Here is a 23,517-nt window from a genome sequence, read left to right as displayed (position 1 = left end):
AATAACATCTGCCTGGACGCCCGGCGTGTGCATCTCTTATGTCGGGCGTACAACTTACACAACGTACACAACTTACACAACTTTTTCCCCCAAAAAAAAAAAATATTTCGTTTTTATTTTCTATTTTTAATTTTTTTTAAATCAAACGTTTGCTTTATTCCGATTTCAAAATCTTCATTCGGTTTGGAAATTTCAGTTCGTTAGGCAATTTGCATACTTGGCAGCCAATCGGAAGCCTGCATAGAATACCTTCGTGCTTCCGGACTTTCCCGAGCGTTATAAAGTCGTGCATTTGCATATCATTTTCCAAAGTAGATGCACAGAACACAAGAAAAATGGATAAGTGGTTAGGAATCAAGCCAAAACCTCAGCCCCAGAAGAAACATTAAAAGAAGCTAACAAAATTTATGACGCTACAAAACGTAAACGTACATTAAAAGAATCGTGGAAAGAGGAGTTCACGTGGCTTGTAGCAGATGACGCAATGCAAACATTGCATCAATGAAGATGAGTAAATACAGGTACATACTAATGGCAGATGGAAAATAGCGATGTCATATACATGCAATGAATGTTATGAGCAGAGTTATAATCAACTTAATTTTAAAGTCTTGTTCTGTTATATAGTCTGATTATCAATCCTTAATACTTTGCAACAACGTTTTTTTGCGATGAGTCCTCTTATTGCATTTCAAGTTGTGAAAAATGGGGCAGGCAACTTTTCAGAAATGTCAGTTCTGGTGTCCGCTAACCTTTTGTCGTGAGTTTTAGACACTGGCATTAGTTCTACAAATTTGGCAGGGGGCCGAGCCAGGAGGAAAAGATGATAATGGTTTTGATTATTTTCTACTGAGTCTCAAATCCGATACATTGCATATACAGAAAAAAAAGAGAATGTAGGCCTATCCAATTCTTCTCATTTTTATCTAAGAATAAATATACAGACAGATATCTACATGCACATGTTATATTTGATCTGTTATTTGTTTTTATCTTCTAAAAAAACATTTAATAAAGTTTTGAAACACAAGTAATATATTTTGTTCTTTTTTGTTACACAAATATTATTAACATGCATTAAAAACCACAAAATTCACAAAGGCTAACTCGCTCTTAAGTTTCTTTTGCATGACATTTAATCAATATTTTGATAAATAAAATAAATATGTGACTTTAAAAAAATCCAGTACAGAAGATTTTAGCCAGCTATTGGAATGCTGGCCTTGAGTGTAGTAAACATTAATGCTTTGTGAAAAATATGTTTTCTTGGGGGGATACACAAAGAGGCGGCACAGGGACTGGATGGTTAGCGTGCAGCCCCACGGTGCCAGAGTTCAGGGTTCAAATCCAGCTACTGCAGCCTCCCCGTGTGGAGTTTGCATGTTCTCCCCGTGCCTGTGTGGGTTTACTCCGGGCACTCCGGTTTCCTCCCACATTCCAAAAACATGCTTGTGCGGTTAATTGGCCGGTCCAAATTGTCCCTAATGGTGAATGAGCAGGTGAGTTGCCTGTCTCTATGTGCCCTACGACTGGCTGGTAACCAGTTCAGGGTGTCTGCCCACTGCCCGAAGATGGCTGGGATGTGCTCCAGCACCCTCGCGACCCTACTGAGGATAAGCGGTGCAGATAATGGATGGATGGATGGATACACAAAGAGACAATAGGACAAGAATGGTACCAAAACAACTCTATTTTATTCATAGTGCTTTATTTTACTGTTTTATATTTCATTCTTATACCATTATCATTTTATTTTGGCGGGCTGGATTAAAATGCATGACAAGTAAAAGCCTGTGGCTCATGGTAGTTTGCCCACCCATGATATGACCACTACATGTCACTGTATTGTGTAGTGTAACCAAAAGCGAGTGTTTCAAAGCACAAGAAGGAGTACAAACTATGGAGACCCAAAGTGACCAAACTGCTATATTTTCCTTCTCATTTTTTTGTCCCAGCCTTTTACAAGATTTTTGATTTTATGGGGTAGCAAGATGACGGACATTCATGTCCTTCTTGTTGAGACTCATGTTATGTAAATAAATATAAATATCTTGGCCTATGAATGTGGTTAAAAATGCATGTTTACATAATTGTTAATCTATATATAGGAAGCGGTTAATAATACACACCGTCCCTTTAAAGCAATTGGGTTCTAACTCCCAGTGGTACCTAGAGGCTTAGAGAAAAATAAAGCAAATGTTGTATGCACTCAAACAAGTGGTGCACATACTTTTCCCTATTCCTTTCAGATTATGCCGTGCCTTGTCTGCTTTGGGGATACTATATTGCACTGTCTAAAGTTTTCTTGCCCATGGCCTTTTCAGCTTGGTGTTATTTTTATCTCACAGGCTGTTCTTTGCCCTTTGACTTTATCGGGTGAAACAGTAGAGCCAGCTCACTAAATGTCATTTGCCATATGAGATGTATGCCTGTCTGTTTTTGCTTTCCCAAAAAGCTTGGTTTGCACATTGAGTTGTTGAATAAAACAGACCAAGTGTAATCTTTTTGATTTTATCTAGTATGTTTTAATTGACATCTTAAAAGTCTGGTCACAAATACAATGCTTGTCATTTGTTAATGGGAAGAAGCCTTGTCTCGTTAAAATGGGGTTGTTTGGCTTTTTAATCTTAATATTATCTCACTCTTCAGGCATGACTTATGTTAAACTTTGCTTTTTTTCCAATGAATAAACACTGTGATGCAACAGGCAAACAGTAATAGGATCAGTACTAATTCTCAATATCTCGACCATGTATCTGGATAAATGTTGGAATGGCTCGTGACTTACAACGTTAAAAATAAATATGCTTATTGATGTTTAAAAAAACTATATGCCTTTCCTTTTTTCAGGTTAATTGACAAATCTGACAACGTTAAGATTAGAATGGTCTTTATTGTCATTGCAAACAATGTTCACTATTGTTTTATTGTCAGAGTTGATCAGGATATAAACTCAATGCTGGCAAAAAATTACATACAATAGAAAAACATTGAAAACGAATTAAAAACAATGGAATTAGACTGAAATAATGGATCTTTGAAACGTGACTATGTGTGTGTGTGTGCTGATTACTAGCATATTGGAAATAGAAAAACAGGTTAAACAAGTTGATTTCATAGCATAGGAATCTGAGAAATACAAAACTAAAAATAGCTTACTTTACAGTTATCAATGGCAATTCTGTCATGATTACTCATTGCCCTCACCTGTGCCCGCTCGTTTGGCGCCAGCTGTTGCTTTTTGCCTGATTGATTCCCCTCCTATTTATACCCAGGACACCAGTCACTCCCTGTCAGTCCGTCAGAGAACCTCTGCATACGCAAGGCAAGCACTTTGACTCTGGCTCTCGTCTGTCCCGTTTTCATCCGTATACCAATCGTCTTTTCCTGATTCCCCATTTTGTCCTTTTGACCACGCTCTGATCTCCCGCTCCGGCTAAAGACCCGTTTTGATCAACGACCACGCTCTGATCTCCCGCTCTGGCTAAACGACCCGTTTTTAACCACTGACCACGCTCTGATCTCTCGCCTAGGAGATCAACTTCCGCATTCCGATCATGCTCCGATCCCGTGAGCGGCTTGCTTCCCTCGTCCAGCGAGCACCGGATCGCTGGCGTTTGTTTTCCTCTATATTTCAATAAACTTGTGAGTAAACTTTACATGTTTGGGTCTACCATTTGTCCTGGTTCTTACACATTCATATCTTAACTTTGTTAGATTTGTATTGAATATGTATTTGATTAAAAAAAATGTGCTCCACGTTTATGAACTTACTGACTTAGATTTAAATGCAAGGAATATGTCACAAAACATCAATGTATTTTACGTTACATTATATATTATATTATTCATCCATCCATCCATTATCTTTATTATATATTATTAATTATATATACATGATATATATACATGATACAATACAATATTATACTGTTAATTTATAAATATACATAAAAATACTACCAAAATTAAATGATCACTTTTAGCAATAAAAGGAAAGCAAATAACCACCCACTCCCTCCGATGAGTACACAAGCAAAGCTGCGTACAAAATAAATAATGGGGTATGTAGGGAACATGTGAAGAAAAACACCCAGGGGAGGGTCATCTACACTGGATATGGATGACAGCCCATCACACTGGAAGCAATTAATCGATATGGGACGCAAGGAGCTTCTCCAGGACAACCCACCTGGCCTAGTGCATAAGCCCCCGCTGTTTGATCAGAACGTATATGTATACATTTCTTTTTTATTCCACATGAATGTATTCAGGGGGTCAATACTCTCCTTAGGAAATCGCAATCAGCCTTGTGCGCATGCGCGCTAGTCATTTGAAAAACGTCTCCACAACGGTCCTTTCCCTTTAAACCGAAAAGGGGGGCGTGGCCCCTCATATCGGCGTTTGCCCCCTCCCCACCACTCAACCACTGCAGACGCTCGAATCGGCCTCAACAGCGGATCACACAGGACCATTGAAGCTGCTCAGCCGGGTTCGCCTGTCAAAATGGTGAAAATATTAACGGTGAAGACCAAGCCGTACACGGACCAGAAACCCGGAACAAGCGGCCTGAGGAAGAGGGTGACTGTTTTCCAGCAGAACCAACATTATGCCGAGAACTTCATCCAGAGCATTATTTCTGTCATTGAGCCAGCTGAGCGCCAGCGAGCCACTTTGGTGGTGGGGGGCGACGGCAGGTTCTTCATGAAAGACGCCATTCAGCTCATCGTACAGATTGCAGCCGCAAATGGGGTACGTAGCAGTAGAATACATAATAAAACACAGAACTGATGTTAGCTTCCAGCTAGCAAACAAGGCTAGTTTACTGGACGTTGAAATTGTTATTATTCCAGCCACGTTACACCACATTAGCTGTAACCTTGACCTCTCTGCAGTGAAATCAATAAACAAAACGTGACGCAACAAGTCAATATGCATGTTCAAGGGAAGCAAGGCGGGGCAGTGGTTAGCGCGTGTGCGGCACGGTTCTGAGGTCATGAGATCAAACCTCCTGTGTGGAGTTTGCACGTTCTCGCCCGTGCAAGCACGTGGCTCTCCGGTTTCCTCCCACATTCCAAAAACACGCATGTCAGGTTAATTGGCCGGTCCAAATTGTCCTTAGGTGTGAATGAGTGAGTGCCTTGTCCCCGCGACCCCAATGAGGATAAGCGGTGCAGATAATAGATGGATGGATGGATGTTCAGATGGTCCAGTGCAGAATAGGAGACGCTTATAGTCGGAGGGGGCGTGACGTGAAAGACGTGCTAGCAGGAACGTTTTTGTCTCTCGGGCAGAGGCGGGCCCAAGATCCTGCAGGCTCAAGCCAAATGACAATGTGGGGGGCATCAATCAGTGCATACCGTAGGCGTAATCAGCCCGTTTCTGGGCGTGCTCAAGCACCCCCAAATTCAACCCATGCACCCCAAGAAACGATAATATTTTTAAAACTCTTTTTTTTTTTCCTTAATAAAGGACAGTACAGCCGAAATATAATGAAAAACTATCCAAACATATAGAAAAGTAAAGTCAATTTAAAATGTGAACAGCACAGAGTCAGAAATACTCCTCTGCGTGCAAATGGTTCAGTCCTTTTCATTCCTAGCACCGGCCTCCCTAACACCCGCCCTTTTTTTGCTCAGCTCATGTTACTGGCAGCATAGCAGCAGAGTCTGTGGAGTCACTGGTGTATCATGCTGTGAGTGTGTTATTATGGAACTCCAAGAGTGCTATAATTCAAATAAAAAAGGAACAAATATTCAATTGGTTAAAAACAGGGTTTTGAATTAAAAAGCCTCTATCAAAATATTTTGATGCATAATTAAATTTAACATGTTATATCACTTAAAGTGAAATGAAAAAAAAACATGATTTGAACCAGCTAGACACTCTGGGTGCTCATCATCAACAAAGCTAAAATTGAGTACTCCATAGTCAATTCATGTTTATTTGTGTAGCCTTTAATCACAAGGAGACTCAAACGGCTCCACATATCATTGCAAACTACAGACTATTATTGCACCATCCCCTGATCTAAAACCTGCGTGAGAGCAAGGAAAAACTCTAAAACCTCAACATGAGGAAAATGAAAAACCTTGCGAATGGACCGCACATGAGGTAATCCCCCTTCCAGTATGACTATGCCGAGGTTTTTTATTTACTCATCCAACACAATCTAATTATTGATTAGTGTGTATCTTCAGATATAATTAAAGTTAAGTTATGAATTTCAGTACGTGGTTGGTATTTGCTGCTTGGTACTAGTGCCTTTCGCATCTCCTGTGATTGCCCATGGCTCAGCTGCAAGGTCCTGAGCTAGGAACCACGAATCATCAATGTTTTGCTCTTTTTATCACTAGAATGTCTCCTGGTGACAAAGCAGTGACAGAGGTGTTTCCTTGCCAACGCTTGCAGCTGATAGATGTTCCCTCCCCTGTGGCTGTTTTTGAGGTTTAGGTGTTTCCCCAGTTCCTGTCCCTTTTCCATAGCCAAAGCCAAAAGCTGTTTTTCTCAGCCTCCTCTGCCAGGTCTTTTATTGCCCTTTTCAATTTTGTTCCTGCCACTCCTGCATCCTTCTTGAGGCGTGTGGCTGACTGCCCCATGTAGCCTTGGCAGCCAAACTCCACTGGGTAGATTTTCGCTTTCCACCCAGCTTCTCGGCACTCTGCAGCCATCTCCGAGAAACTTAGCTGTTATTTGGCACTTTGAGTTCAATAAGGTGCACCACTCTTGCCTTGTTGGACCACGCCACAATGTCCGGGTTAAGAGATGTTGTCTATATCTCTGTTGGGAACTGGAGCTGCCTTTTGGAAGGACTCTCATGTTCCACTTCTGATCGGGCAAGAAGGGCCTTGGTGTCTCTCTCAACCTGGTGCTACTTTGTTTTCCCCTTCCTTGACAAAGCTGGTGTGGTCCCCTGTTGGTAAATTCTTGCTACCCCGTCTGTGCTCCGCCAGTACCTCAGCCAGTTTCCCCAGGACTTGATCATGTCACCATCTATAGCTGCCCTTAGAAAGTGGGATATTTTTTTTCCCCGGGCATTTTGTAAAAAACATTTACGAATTAAAAAGACCAAAATGTAATATTTGCTTATGTTTGCTCTACTGATTTCCGTTTGGCTTGTTATTCCTGTATATGCTATGCCCTCTTCCCCACACATTGCCTACCATTCACTACTCGTGCCGCACAACCAAATATGTGCATATAAGCTGACCCTCTGATTTGAGTATTTTATTTTATAGCTCTAAATTCAGCTTGAATGCTTGTAAATGTAATAAGGAGAATATCTCACAGACAATAAATTCAGCACCCTCTTACCCTGTGCTAGAGACTGCGCCACCCTAACTGTATACAGTTGTACTTGGTATGTAAATATAAACACACCCACCCTTCAAGTAATCTCACTGGTGGATCAGGCTTTTATGTGACAACTTGAGAAATACGGAAGTGATGTGTGTAGGAGGGCATTGTTATACATCATCTGCATTTAAAGAGTAGCAGTTTAATGCAGTAATGAACTGAAGTAATGGTCTGCATTTTTATATAGCGCTTTTCAAGTCAATGAAGACTTCCCAAAGCGCTTTACAATGTGCTTCACACTTGCCCATTCACACAAACTCAGACACACACTCACACGCCAATAGCGGCCGTGCAGCCATGCAAGGCGCCAACCTGCGTAACATTTTATGAATAATGCGTTACAGTACTTATTACTGAGAGAAATAATCCCAGAGCGCCACTGTGTACCATTTTCAGAAATATATTTTACACATGTCGTTATCCCTGTCAAAATTAATTGTCTATATATTTTTTATATGTTTGATAGCATTTAACAGCTAGTTTTGATAAGAAAAAAGAAAAAAAAATAAAATATATATATATATATATATATACCTGTATATACAAAACATTTGACATGGGCAGCAAGTCAGCGCAGTGTTTAGCACGTGTGCGGCGCAGTTCTGAGGTCATGAGATCGAACCTCCTGTGTGGAGTTTGCATGTTCTCCCCATGCTTGCGTGGGTTTCTTCCGAGCACTCCGGCTTCCTCCCACATTCCAAAAACATGCATGAAACGTTAATTGGCCGGTCTAAATTGTCCCTAAGAGTGGATTAGCGAGCAAATTGTCTGTCCCTGTGCGGCCTGCGACTGGCTGGCAACCAGTTCAGGGTGTCCCCTACCCACTGCCCGAACATAGCTGAGATGGGCTCCAGCACCCCCGCGACCCTACTGAGGATAAGTGGTGCAGATAATGGATGGATGGATTTGATAGCATTTAACAGCTAGTTTTGATTGAAAGAAATATATATATATCCAAGACATTTGACATATCACTGAGCAGTCACTTACTTCATGACAGAGACATTGTGACATTAGCGGTTTACTAAGAAATAACTGTCGGGACATTGCATCACTGCTTACTTAGGTAAATTTCATGTTTCAAATACCTACCGGTACTTACTGATGCTGTAAATGATAAGGCATGTGTAGAAACCCCATTTTCACTCAATTTATTTTCTCGCCTTTTTGATCTTCAAATGTACTATATATCGAAGGACATTCTTTCCCGTTCTTGCTCTATGTTTAACGATGGGTTCCCAACATTGTCACATTTGTTCGTGTTAATAGGAGACAATTTTGGATAGCTTGCCAGTCTTGCTTTTACACACTTTTGATATACAGTGAATTCTTATTTATTGCGGAGGTTATGCTCTAGAAAGCACCTGTTATGGCCACAATCTGTGAAGAACAAACCGTTATATATTTTTTTGCAATTCTTATACAATTAAGTACTCTATTATTAACGCTTGCACGTGACATCACGTTGCCTACCCTGGCAGAATGAGAGCCATGACGGACGGCAAGAAACACTCTAGCGGACAGCACTTGAATGGCCATTTCAGTTTAAACAAATTTCAATAACTAAGACAAAAGAACATCACCACCACTTTTTTTACGATGGTAATTTATTGCTGTGCGCTGGAAAAGGTTCTAAGCCCGATTCGGAATTGTATCCCTTTTGATGAAAACAGACGACAGCGATGTTCATCTGCAAACGAAGGCACAACCCTGGCAGCCCTAAGGAATTCCAGGATTTGCAGAGAACAATTTTTATAAGGTACGTTTGGTGTAATTCTAAGCATTTTTATGTTAAGTAGCTAGGGGTCACATCAAAGACACTCAATGTAATAGCTTAGCTACAGTAGTGTTAACTAGCTACATTAGTGTCTTACCATTGCTATTTCTAGCTACTTAAACAAGCTGCTTTTATTGCAATTAACCAATGGTTCAAAACTGTAATCTTCCCAATATCACAAGTATTGAAACAAACGTTGAGAAAATGATACGTATATTTTTTTCGGCACATCGAAGCACAGCAATGCGTACCATCTACGGAAAACTGGTGAGCATCCAGACTTTTGTAAGCTTTTAGATCAGTACTGGTGTATGGGAACACCTTACTTACATTATAGTGATACAGATCTTATGGACTGACATCAGGCAGACTGAAGGATTCAGTTAGATCTGTGAACATGTCAGGATGAAGGTATGGTTCGGTCCTCATTTTCTCTCAATAGCGCTCTTTTTGCTTTCCGACAAGGTGACTCACCTCATCCGGCGACCTCACAATATTCGTTTGACCAGTCATTGCCAATGATGTTCAATCGTATGTCTTTTAGTTGTTGTTTACTGTCCTCACCCACTGTTTTCTATGGTTTACTGCTGTCCGCCATGGTTTTGTCACAAGTGTGCAAAGATGGATAGATAGATAGATAGATAGATAGATAGATACTTTATTCATCCCCGCAGGGAAATTCACATTTCCAGCAGCATCCCTTCACTGAGAACAATACAATAATAAGGCAAAAGGAATACAATATACAAATACCCAATGTGACGTGCTAATACCCACTGTAGCGTGTTGTATAGAGTATCTAAATAGTGCTACATAAAATACACACTGCAATAAAAGTACGGTAATATACTATGTAGGGGGTGTGGTTTAATGTGGGCCTTTACTCCGCCGGGTGGAGTTAAAGAGCCTCATGGCATGAGGAAGAAAAGATCTCTTCAGTCTGCCTGTGGTACAAGACAGTAACAGCAGTCTGTCACTGAAGCTGCTCTTCTGTCTGGATATAATGCTGTGTAGTGGATGTGATGAATTGTCCATGATTGACCGCAGCTTTTTCAGTGCCCGTCTCTCAGCTACTGTTGTCAGGCTGTCAAGCTCTGTGCCCACAACAGAGCTCGCTTTCCTCAATACATTGAAACCAAAGAACAAACATTTTAGAGGTCTAAGCATTTGTTTAACAAATAAAAGTACTCTATTACTGCCATCACGTACTACTGTATTTCGGGACTGTTTAGCCAATCATATCGCAGAACACAAAGCTTGATGAAAATCAGCAAGACTCTGAAAGGTGAACAGTGTTATAGCAAGGACATACACTATGTAATAAAAACACACTTTTAATTGTTGGCAATAATAAAGTTTTATTCATTGCAAAAATGTCATCAAGACCTTTCTCAACTTTCTCGTCTGCAAACTTGGCGACACTGTGAAATGTTTCTGGTTCTTCATTTCTCCCATTGACAAAAAAATCCTCCACAGCACTTTCACAAAAATTGTACAGAGCACAACATGTGAGAATCATCCACTTTACTTAAGCAATGGTTGTAAGCGTGCTGTTCAGAAGTCAGGCATCCAGTATCCTGATTTAAGATCAGGGCATGTTGCAATGCTTTCTATGTATCTCTTTGAGACCTTTTGTTATTACGGGCTGTAGAAATGAACACGACTTGACTTACTAAACCTTAAGGAGTAAGTACAGAGTTTTACAGAATGTTGTACCCCCGTTACATCAGCAATTTGCTGGGCTTGCCAGGGAAATAAGCCACCTTTTTGATCTAAACTCCCTCAAATTAGACCAGGAGTGTGCAAACTTTAGCGCGCCACATTGGGTTAAAATATTCCACACAGGGCCTGGGCCAGGCTGGGACAAATGGCTGATTTATATACTTATTTTTTTCATATGGTAATGCAGAGTCTTGAATACATGAGGGAAAAAATGTAAGCTCATCCAATTTTTCTCATTTGCATTTACGTGTACATTTTATTGTATATTTGTTTATAAAGGGACCATTTCATCTCTTTGGTTTTGAAAAACTGAAAATGTATAAATAATTATCTCCATAAATAAAAACTTAAATTAGTTATGGTCAATGTGAAAATAACATGTGAAATTATACAATACCGGTAATAAAAAATTAAAAATCAATGACATAATAATATGTTAATAATTTCTCATATATATCTCACCAAAGTATAAGTCGCACCTCCGGCCAAACTATGGAAAAAATCCTGCGACACACAGGCTTATATACGAATTATGCGGACTATAACTTTACCTGATAGAAACTGACCTCTTTTTCATCCAGAACTGGTGCTACATGCAGGTTTTGTATGGGAGCTTAAAATATTTTAAAGTGCTTGAATTTTATTGTTGTGAAAAGTGCTCGCATTTTTGGTGGAGATATATTTTAAACACTTGAAATTGATGTTATTTTTTTCAAAATGTCTGTTTTAAAATGACGTTGATACTGCTCTCTGGTGGCTTTGCATCGTCATTGCATTCATTCTTCCATTGTGATTAATGACAGCTGGCATTAGTTTGTGCAGCATTGTGCTATGAAGCATCAGGTGCTTTTTTTCACCTGAACAGGGCACTGTGAAATGTGTATTAGTGCAAGAATTACGTACCAACTATGGACATTAATATGGTACATGCAAAACATTAATGTTGCGTTTCCCAGTGGTAGATTGTAAAGGGAAGGACTGCAACTGAAAATGTAAGCTACACATTTTACCTCCCACCTATATGGGGAAAGATAAGTCTCAAAAGTAAATATATTCTCAATTTAATTAAGATCCTAAAACCATATGTCTTGTTAATAAACAAGCAAGATGAAAAAAAAATTGCATAAGTAAATCGCGGATATATTTGTGGCTCTGCAAAATAAATGATTCACGTTGGATGGTACTGGAGAAATTGGAAAATTTATCTTTGAAAGTCCTTAAAAGGTGCTTGAATTTGACCGTGAAAAATGTTTACCTACTCTGTACATGTATCTAACTAGAGTATTTTTCTTTCTTGCAGATTGTTCACTTGGTAATTGGACAGGATGGCATCATGTCCACCCCGGCCGTGTCCTGTGTGATCCGCAAGATGAAGGCAGTTGGCGGAATCATCCTCACAGCTAGCCACAACCCGGGGGGGCCCAATGGAGACTTTGGGATCAAGTACAACATTTCTAGTGGAGGTAAATCGTACATGTCATGCCATGGAAAAGAGTGGTATGAAAGCTTGCCATCTTCTCTATTTTCCACAATCTGCAGGTCCCGCTCCGGAGGGCATCACAAACAATATATATGAGATTAGCAAAAGCCTGCAGGAGTATCACATTTGCCCAGAGCTCAAGGTGGATCTGTCACAGATTGGCAAACAGACCTTTGATGTAGAGACTTTCAAGCCTTTGACGGGTAGGGTTTTTGTTTTTGATATACATTTGGAATGTTTGAAATCGTCTGAAGCATTGTTCGCTGAGCTCGTATGTTATTTGTTACAGTTGAGATTGTGGACTCTGTTGAGGCATATGCAGATATGCTGAGGGATATCTTTGACTTTGCTGCCCTGAAGGACCTCCTCTCTGGAGCCAATCACATTAACGTCCGCTTGGACGCGATGCACGGAGGTACGTCTGTTTGTCAGTCTCCTTAAAAACGTGTGAATCAATGACATTGAGTTATGCCAACTGTGTTTCTCTCCAGTGGTTGGGCCTTATGTGAAGAAGATTGTGTGCCAGGAGCTGGGTTCTCCTGCCAACTCAGCAGTCAACTGTGTCCCCAAGGAAGACTTTGGCGGACACCATCCTGACCCAAATCTGACATATGCTGCAGACTTGGTCAAAGCCATGAAAGAAGGAGAGTATGACTTTGGAGCCGCCTTCGATGGTGATGGTGTAAGACTTTTTCATTTTGTTCTTTGCCCTTGGACAAGAGGGACAAGTCCTTCAAGAATTACAAATGTATTTGTCATTGATAACAACGTAGTAAAGATTGTTTACAAAGAGTTTGTGTTTATTTTGCATAAAATGAGACTCACTGATAAGTTTATAGTTTAGTAGACCCTCAAAATAGGAAAGAAGACATCAATGGTTTTTCATTATGCAAGGAGTACCAAACCTTTGGATAAGAAGCCGTTCTAAAAGCCTTCCCATGAGTCATTTCCGTCACAAAAGCCGATCCGCCCCAAAGGGTGTGGAATTTAAAAAACAACAACATGATTGGCCGATAGTGACAATTATTTAAACAGTGCATAATAGTCAAAACAATAAACAATGATGAAGTTTAATAGTCAAAATATTGAATTGGCATCTTATGCAATCCATCCACTATTCGAAACAGAATAAATGTATTATTACCGCCTCCTAGTGGTAAAAAATAAAATAAAACGTAATTCATTAAAATAATATATACACTATTCAATTGATACATGAACATGCATTTTTTTTTACTAGTAGTCAATTCAAATATAAGTCAAGAAATTTGTATTTATATTACATAAAAGAGGTTAACCTTGAGGGAGCTGACCTGATTGTCCGCCATCTTACTTCTACAGGTACCCCCGACAACCAAAAACCTTATAAATTGTGTTTTAATCACTTAGTCTCTGTAGTTTATATTCTTCCTGGTGGTTATTTCTTTTTCGGTTTTAGCTATGGATCATAGTTTTGGTTAATTGACAACGATATTAGCTACTGTCATATCTTTACGGGGTCAGTCTGTCTTTGGAATTTCTAACAATTATTAATTTCCCTTTAATATTTACCCAAAACTATATTCACATACACTGATTAGAACAAATACTGCAACAAGATGATATATTCATGATAAACTTTAATAGTATGTAAAATTGTAATACGTATTAAATTGTTTGCAATTATTTAATTCATATATTGTATTTAACACATTTATTTTTGTAGTTCTAATTACCATTCATTTTCAAATAATCTACTCAGGTCATAGTTGCAACAGTATTTGTTTATATGGTTATGTACTTTGAAATGTTTTTGTAAGTATAAAGAAGTTTTTAAACTTTTTGGTAAAACATTTCTTATTCTCTGACAAAAAATAGTTTAAATATATAGTAGATAGGGCAGCACCGCGGCGCAATGGTTAGTGCGTGTGCGGCACAGTTCTGAGGTCTTCAAATCAAACCTTCCTGTGTGGAGTTTGCATGTTCTCCCCGTGCTTGCTTGGGTGTCCTCCGGGAACTCCGGTTTCCCTCCCACATTCCAAAAAACATGCATGTCAGGTTAATTAGCTGGTCCTAATTGTCCCTAGGTGTGAATGAGCGAGTGAGTTGTCTGTCTCTGTGTGCCCTGTGACTAACTGGCAACCAGTTCAGGGTGTCCCCTGCCCACTGCCCAAAGATAGCTGGGATGGGCTCCAGCACCCCGGGGACCCTACTGAAGATAAGCAGTGCAGATAATGAACGGATGGATATAGTAGATATAAAAAATTAAATACTTGCTATACTTATTTCGTTTGGATTTAAAAAAGAAAACACAACACATAGTGATGTACAAGAGAAAAACATATTTTTCTGTGTGTGGGTTTGTTTTTCTTTCTGGGATTGAATGCTGTGCTTATCTGGGGTTGCTGACCCTTGTGTTTTTGCGTACTTTGCTCTTTTCCAGGACCGTAACATGGTGCTCGGCAAATATGGATTTTTCGTGAACCCGTCAGACTCTGTAGCTGTCATTGCCGCCAACATTACCAGCATTCCGTACTTCCAAAAAACTGGCGTCAAGGGACTAGCTCGCAGCATGCCCACTAGTGGAGCCCTGGACAAGTACAGATCACAAACCAATACATCGGGAAAAAGTTATACGCTGCCATCAATAATCATTCTATGTTTGTCTGTTTTAGTGTGGCCAAAGCAATGAAAATGCAATTATATGAGACGCCAACAGGCTGGAAATTCTTCGGAAACTTAATGGATGCAGGAAAATTGTCGCTCTGTGGTGAAGAAAGCTTTGGCACCGGTATGTGAAAGGATGCTTTAAACAGGGTTCATATGGGTGCTTGAAATCCTTGAAAATGCTTGATTTTGAATGTTTTTTTATCAAGGTTTGAAAACTGTGTGAACTTTGAGTTAAGTGCTTGTACATGCTTGAAATTGTTGCCGGGTTTCTTGGCAGTCTGACTCAGTAGACCAAAGAAATAGAAAATAAGTCTGCTTGAAAATGACGCCGACACTGCTCCCTGGCGGCTTCGCTTTGCCATTGCACTTCTTCTTCCCTTTTTATTACCAGCAGCTTTCATTAGTTTGTACAGCTCCATCATTGCCTCCTACAGGTCGTGCCCAAGAAGGCAGGTGCATGCTTCACTTAAACAGGGCACTATGAAGTGTGTATTAGTGCAAGCATTCTGCATCAATTATGGGTATTTATTATGTGACATGCAAAAATTTAAGGTAGCGTTATCCAGTGGTAATTAATAATGGGGAGAACTTCCTGCAACTGAAAATGTAAGCTGCATATTACAGAAACCCCACGCCACTTTGCATTTCTTTTTATCACTGGTTCAGTCCTTGGCGAATTTTGAAGTTTATCCATTATCTGCAGCACCGCTTAACCTCACTAGGGCCACGGGGGTGGTGGAACACATCCCAGCCAATTTCAGGCTGTCGGGGTCATCGTGAACTTGTTGCCAGCCAGTCACAGGGGACATAGACAGACAACTCATTCACACCTAGGGACAGTTTGAACCCACTGATTAACCTGCCATTCACGGTTTTGGAATGTGGGAGCAAACTGGAGGGCCCGGAGAAATCACGCAGGCACTAGAAGAGCATGCAAACTCCGCATGGTGAGGCCGGTAGCTGAAATTGAACCCTCTGTGGGGCTGACGCACAAACCACTAATCTGCCAGGCCGCCTGGATTTTTAACTAAATTATTTTCATTGTCGTTGATTTCAACATATCGTTTAATTGTTCAGTTAGAAAGCACACAGTAAGTGCTGCACCAACCATATTGTTTGTGTGTATGTATTGAGTGGGTGTGACTTTCTTTGTGCTCGACTGTCATAGGCTGATGTATGCTGTCAGTCAAACAGCCTGGTTGGGCATGTGCACTCAATGTCTCTGAATCAAAACAAACTAGGAAGGATAACGTCCGCAAGCTTTTAGCAGCCTGTTACATTGATAAGAAATTCACCAGTTAAATCGGACTCTAAGGAAAGTCGGAAGAGCGTAAATAAATATTGATCACCAGGAGGTGATCCATGGATTGTTATCACGTCTAGGAATTGACTGAGGCGGCGTCTGAAGGGAAAGCAATAGCACGGCTGCGGGTTCAGCCTACTGCTATGGATAGGCTAACAACTCTCTTAAGCCACCACTGCTGAACTTAGCTAGTCACCAATGACAGATACACTAGCCACAAAATGATGACCTGGAGCTACAACTCTTGGAAAAAGGCTTCATTTGGGACTCTTGTGTTTTAATCATCGTGGAAATTGGCTCAATCCAAGGAGCTCTGATGCTAGCGTGCAGCCAGCCAGCCTCTCTAAAACGCTTTATAGCACCGAAAGGAGAAGCCTTCCAATTTTATTACACACGACTTCATTCCTGTGTTCTGTGTATTCATTTGTAGATCTAAAGTTATGTTTTCTTTAAGTTGTTAGCTCTCTCTGTAACTATTTTTTACCAAACACCTATATGGAGATTTGTCTGAAAAACAGATATACTCTCGATTTAATCAAGTTCTAAAAATCAAATGTCTTGATAAATGCGCACGCATGATTAAAAATCGCAATTGTAAATTGCAGGTACTGTATATTTGTGGCTCTGCAAAATACATGATTCAAACCCTATTTCTTCTTTTAATGTTGGAGAATTTGGAAAATTGGCTTTGAAAGTGCATGAATTTTTCCATGAATAACCCCATTTTAATCCAGGACACTTGAAAATGCAAAAGCAACACTACTTTCTTTTGCACTCACAGGCTCCGATCACATTCGGGAGAAGGACGGCTTATGGGCAGTCCTCGCCTGGTTGTCAATCTTAGCCACACGGAAACAAAGCGTGGAAGATATCATGAAGGACCATTGGCAAAAGTTTGGCAGAAATTTCTTTACCAGGTAATATTTCACAGTTTTATGTTCACTTCAAGCTAACCAGTGGACAACCTCGCTGGTCGGTTATAGGGACAGTCTGCATTATTTGACCACTGGATGTGCCTGTATGGTGTAGAGCAGGGATCGGCAACCCAAAATGTTGAAAGAGCCATAATGAACCAGGAAAACAAACCCAAATATGTCTGTAGCCGCAAAAAAGGTACATATAATATGTATTGTCAATGTTTTTAAAGCCTTTAAAAGTGTGAAGAAAGTTCAGTATTAGTAGAAAGTGTGTTTTATTTGTCCAAAAGAAAAAGCACAAAATGACCAGAAATATACATAAAATCCCATCCATCTCTTTCCATTTTCAACAACTTGTCCAGACAGTCACTAGGGCAGCACTAAAGAGCCACATGTGGCTCTAGAGCCGCATGTTGCTGAACCTCGTATTGCAACTGAAAACGAATGCTAAAAAGCACAACCAAAAATACAATATCACATCAAATGAACTCCGGGAGTAAAATGTTTTGCCAGTGGGGTGTTATTTTTAATATGTATTGCTGTGTACCAGGTACTGCAGAATTAAACTAAGAAATATCATAACAATTCTAATACCTTAAATGGACAGTGTGCATTATTTGCCCTCTTGATGTCACTGTATAAAGCAGTGAAACTGAAAACTAGTTCTAAAAAGCACAAAGAAGAATACAAACTTTAGAGACTCAGAGTGACAAAAACGCACCATTTTACTTCTCATTGTTTGCCCAGTCTTTTTGAGTTTTTTGGAGCAGCAAGATGGCGGACAATTTTGTAAGCTCCCTTAAGTCAAGGCTCATGTTTTGTAAAATAAATGTTAATTTCTCTACCTACGAGTAGTTTTTCGAAACATCAAATTTTGAAGGGAAGAATTCCCCCACATGGACAAACTCACCTCATCTGCTATGATGTTGAGGCTCGGCTGAATGTTTCCAAATAGCTGACTAAACTAGAGAACTAATGCACGGGTAAGGTTAGATCGTGCAAGTGACGGATAAATATTCAAATTATGTTTCTCATCTGGCCAGCCGAAACTCAACCTTGCCACGAGCCGGCCCTTCTGGAAATCTCCCATTCTTCCCGATTAGTCACTCCGGCATTGGTGCCTCTAGTTTGAAATTTAAAGAAAATAATGGGTATGGATTTGAAAAAAAGAAAAAAATGGTGTGAGTTTCGATAATAATATTCATCCTGGAGATAATGCAAGTAATTGTTGCTGCATTATGTCTTCAGTAACACAAATTTGTTGTTGGTCAATGGTTAATATATTCTATCTCTCTCCTCCCTCTAGTGGTCTATTAGAGAACTGTAAAAGTAAACACCTGGATAATCGGTGTGCGGTAGGAGACGTTATTTTCTTATTGTTCCTGTCGGTTCCTTGATGAAGAAAGTTATTGTCTCTAGGATACTATCAGATTAAAAGATTATCTTTTCAAATCAACTAAGTAAGGGTGGACGAATCCAAGTATCGATATTAGAGCTACTGAACAAGTATTTGTTTCAGATTAAAACCGTTGTGTTAGAATTGATACGGTCTTCCCATTTTAACTATCACTATATTGAATTAATGGGTCCTAAGATTATACATTCATTATCACTTTCAAATTGGATCCAAGTGTGTTTCCACTTTATTTGCACTACTGACTTTATTTTCAAAATATTATGCTAGGGAAGGTTTTGTCTGTCTTGTTGGTATTGTTATATATAGTGTTTGTGTTTTTGTAACATAGCTGTTTTTTTTTTTTTTTGCGTGTGACTCTCTTGACTTTTCTTCAGAAACATTTGTATAAGTATTTTTTTTTAAATATACTTTTAAACCTTTTTAGATTGTATTTTTTACACCAGGGGTCGCCATTGTAGTCCACTAAAGACAGCTGAGTGGCCCGTGGACCAGTTCTGAAAATGGCTCGCCAGTGCTTGGTCTTTGTGATTTTCCAGCAAAATGGTTGTTATAGTGGTTGACTGTGTCTGTTTAACTGTACCTCAATGACAAACCTGGTATTAATGTAATGGAGTGTTTAGCACATTTGCCTAACACGTGAAAGGTCCCCTGTTCGAGACCGGGGAAGAAACATATATTGGCTTTGAGAGAGATGAGTGCCACCAGGACGCACGACAGGAGATGGTGCCCCTACGACCCTAGTGGATCCAACCAACCAATAACATAGCCCTTTGTGTTAATGAATAACAAAAAGTAGCTCTCAGCTTCAAAAAGGTTGGAGAACCCTGCTTTACACCATTTGTACTTAATTTTCGTTGACTGTGAATTGTAAGGTATTATAGTGGTCAAGTTTACTTTGTTATATTTGTATTGTCGTTACATTGCTGCTTTGTTTCGTTTGACTCTCTTATAAACATTTATATTTATTTTAATACTGTTAAAGTTTGGTTATAGTTTTTAAGAAGAAATGAAACCTCCTAAAATATCTGTGGTGTGTTAATGTAATCATAAAGTAACTCAAGTTGGAGGGTTTCACCTATTCAACGATCATGTCCTTTTCAAGCAAAGGTATTGGTATCGGATCTCTATCTGTGTCTATCTCTATCGCTATCTCTATCCCTACCTACCTACCTACCCTGGTCATATCCCTCGAGAGGGGTGACAGACAGCAAGACAAACACATACACAATAAACCAAGAAAATAAAAAAGGGAAAAAGTAGCAAAAAACACACACAAAAATGTTTTGGGACCATGGCCAACCCAAATGCCCAAACACCCAAACAAGTTAAGCACCCCAGCACCCAAGTTGTTCATACTTTCGTCCCTCCAGATGAAACGGGACACAAAAAAGCGGCCATGTCACTCGGGTCAGAGTGACACAACACACTCTTTTGTTCAACAGCAGGGCCCGACAGCTTTCACTGGTTTACCCCTGCCGCATCATACAGGTGCCCTGCCCATTCCTTAGAACACGTCTAAACAACCCACTATCCTTTTACAACACCTCTCCACTCATTCCTATCACCAACAAGAGCTCTAGCTTCCACTAGATTTAGACCTCTTTCCTGCAGTACACTCATAACACCATCCACCCACGTCAATCGCAGCCTTCCTCTTGGTCTCCTTCCATTTACTTCTGATCCGTAGATCCTCTTCAAGATTCACTCCTCATCCATCCTCTCCATGTGTCCAAACCAACCGAGTACTCTCATATCCACACTCTTGCTTAGTTGCGCTACTACTCCAGTTCTGTCTCTCACAATTTCATTTCTCGATTCTATCCAATATCATACTCCTCAAGCACTTCATGTCAAAAACATTTAATTTCCCTCTCAAATCTGCGTTCAGGCTCCAAGTCTCTGCACCATTCAACACAGTCGGCAAAATCACACTGTCATGCAGTCCCCTCTTAACATCCATACCCTTACTCTTGTTGCATCACTCTCCTCAGATCACCCAAAACCTTGCTTCCTTGATTCACTCTGTTCAATACCTCACACTCCATTCCACCAACTGCAGCCACATCACAACCTAAGTACCTAGAGCTTTCAACTTCTTCCAGCACCTGTCCATTCAACCTTATTTCCAAAAATATCGGATCTCTACTGCATCTTATTTCCTTGGATCGGATTAATACCAAAATTCCAGTATCACCCTCATCTACTAAATGATTTGCATTGGAACTAAAACATTGATTAACTTGAAAACTCCCTATTTCGATTTTAGATATGACTACGAGGAGGTTGACTCTGATGCTGCCAACAAAATGATCAAGGACCTGGAAACGGTCATGTTCAACCCATCGTTTGTGGGCACCAAGCTGTCATCGGGAGATAAAACGTACGAAGTGGCAGTCTCGGACAACTTTGCCTACACGGATCCTGTGGATGCAAGTGTTTCCAAAAACCAGGTCGGGAATATGAATAACTGGAATACAGTCAATCCAGGTACTGGACTTGTCCGCTAAACTGTACTGCTCCCTTAGGGCCTCAGGATCATCTTCGCTGACGGTTCTCGGATCATTTTCCGTCTCAGCGGCACCGGCAGTGCAGGTGCAACCATCAGGCTTTATATCGATAGCTATGAGAAGGACCCCAAGAAAATTTATCAGGACCCTCAGGTCAGAACATTCGAAGTTTTTTAGATCTTCCATCCGTTGTGTTTACTGTTTTTCAGATTCTATGTAAATAGCTATTTATATTGAAAACCAAGCATAACATTTAGTAGACACTCAAAATAAGGTGAGAAGACATCAATGGATTTGGAACTTGCAAGGAGGACCGAGAGAGGAACCTTCAGATTAGAAAGTCCCACCTATTTTATAGGTCCTTAGTTTTTATGACACCCCCTAGGTTCCAAAAGCAGATCCGCCCAAACGGTGTAAAAAATCAAAGAACAGCAACATGATTGGCCGATAGCGACAATGAAGTAATAGTCAAAATAACCATCTTGCTTTCTATGAAATCAGGTGTCCGATAATAAAAACAGGATTAAAGGGACTTTGTGTAATTTTTAGTGCCTCCTAATGGTACAAAAAACTGTCATCCAGTAAAAAAAAAAAAAAAAAGATTTAAATACCAGACAGAAAGACAAGAACTATCATTTTTATCCCCCAAAAAACATTGGTCAAGAAATTTCCTTTACACTGTGGAATCCCCACTTAAGTCTACGCCACGTTTGTCCAGCATCCTCTGCTGTGTATCACTGGCACCTTGTACCTACACTGTGCCATCTGGTGGTCAAATATTACACATTGGGGCTTTAACTTATCAATGAAATGGTTAAAAAGAGAATGATCTTAAGATTAATTTCATAAAACTGACTTTGAAACACTTAAAATGAAAGGAAATTAAATGGCTGTAGGACTGACGATATTTGTATTTCTTTTTAATTATTTCAATCTGTTCACCTTAAAGGTGGTATATAACTTTAAAAAAAAATCTACTTGCTGATGCCATCTTCTGGCTGAAATGATCATGTATCATGCATCACGACGTGAATTTCTTTAGTAAATTCTTCCTTTTTCATCTTTTGTGGGGTTTGGGGGGGCATTTGGACTGTATTTGAAACAGTCCTTTTCTTACTTTCACTGTTTTCATCCTACAATTGAAGAAAACCACGACCGTGCGCATGATATCACTGTCTTCCCAACCCCCCAGCATAATGCGCTCTGTGGCTGTAACATAAATGATGAAAAAAAAAAGATAGGCGTGGTGGAAAAAATATATATAAATGCTTGTTGAATTCAGTTGGGCATTGTTAACTCCTACTCAAAAGAGAAAAATTGTAATTTTAAACTTTTTAAGGACACTTCAAACTACGCAGGCCATACATTCAATAGTTTCCTCAAACCCAAAGTTTAATGTCCAACATTAATCACATAAGTTAGAAAAATTCACAAGTTTTTGTTCATCATTTCATTCAGTCAGATTTGATATGTTGTTGTTATTGTGTGGCTGTGTTCAGGTGATGTTGGCGCCTTTGGTGGACATCGCCTTGAAGGTTTCCCAGCTTCATGAGAAGACTGGACGCACTGGTCCCACTGTCATCACATGATTCCTCCCACACACACTACCATCGCAACACAACGATAACATTTCAACCTTCTGTATTTGCTTGAATCCGATAAACTGGAGTAAAGACAAGACTGAGATTATTTTAGTTAGCGAAGGGAATTGCAACTAAAAAGTGTTAACATAACTGTCCGACATGTTGATTTCAAGTGCAGAAGAATCAGTCAAGTAAATAAGTCACTATTGTCTAAGCATTTCTGTTCAAATACCGCGACTAACAACTTACTGAGTTCAGATTAGAAAGTTGTTTCATATGTCCTTGTATTTCATCTTGGACCTGGTGCCTTTCCCTCTTCCTCTAGACCAGTCATGACTTCAACACCCCAAAGAATGCAATGTGAACCTAACATGATGCACGAAGAATATTTTAAAAATAAAGTACAATTTATTGCCATTAAATGTGGTCCTGGTTTGACTTTGATTGACTATATCATATACGCTGTTAGTTTCAGATTTTCTGCAATCTGCAGCACCCAGGGACACATATACTGTACATCAGCACAAACTCAGGAGATCAATGTTTCTCATTTTTTGGGATTAAATCCAGCTACCAGCCTTCATTTGCATGTTCTCCCCGTGCTTGCGTGGGTTTCCTCCAGGCACTCCGGTTTCCTCCCACGTTCTAAAAACATGCATGTCAGGTTAATTGGCTGGTCCAAATTGTCCCTATGGGTGAACCAGCAAGTGAGTTGTCTGTCCCTTTGTGCCCTGCAAGTGGTCAGAAATCAGTTCAGGGTGTCCCTTGCCCACTGCCCAAAGATAGTTGGGATGAGCTCCATCTTC

General features: G+C 39.9%; 1 protein-coding gene across 1 annotated transcript; it reads left to right on the top strand.

The window, feature by feature from the left end:
- Positions 1-4,412: 4,412 nt before the first annotated feature.
- Positions 4,413-23,133, top strand: pgm1 (phosphoglucomutase 1). The gene is made up of 11 exons (XM_088349736.1): positions 4,413-4,752; positions 12,156-12,318; positions 12,395-12,538; positions 12,625-12,750; positions 12,827-13,017; positions 14,758-14,912; positions 14,990-15,105; positions 17,069-17,204; positions 20,888-21,071; positions 21,147-21,281; positions 22,628-23,133. The coding sequence occupies exons 1-11, from the start codon at positions 4,507-4,509 to the stop codon at positions 22,715-22,717; spliced, it is 1,686 nt and encodes a 561-aa protein (XP_088205862.1). The 5' UTR covers positions 4,413-4,506; the 3' UTR covers positions 22,718-23,133.
- Positions 23,134-23,517: the final 384 nt, after the last annotated feature.

Source organism: Urocampus carinirostris, chromosome 12 (genome assembly GCF_059441175.1).
Source record: "Urocampus carinirostris isolate Australia breed hairy pipefish chromosome 12, RoL_Ucar_1.0, whole genome shotgun sequence".
In the NCBI taxonomy this organism is placed as follows: domain Eukaryota; kingdom Metazoa; phylum Chordata; class Actinopteri; order Syngnathiformes; family Syngnathidae; genus Urocampus; species Urocampus carinirostris.
The sequence above is the reverse complement of the archived record's forward strand: the minus strand, read 5'-3'. Positions and strand labels throughout refer to the sequence as shown.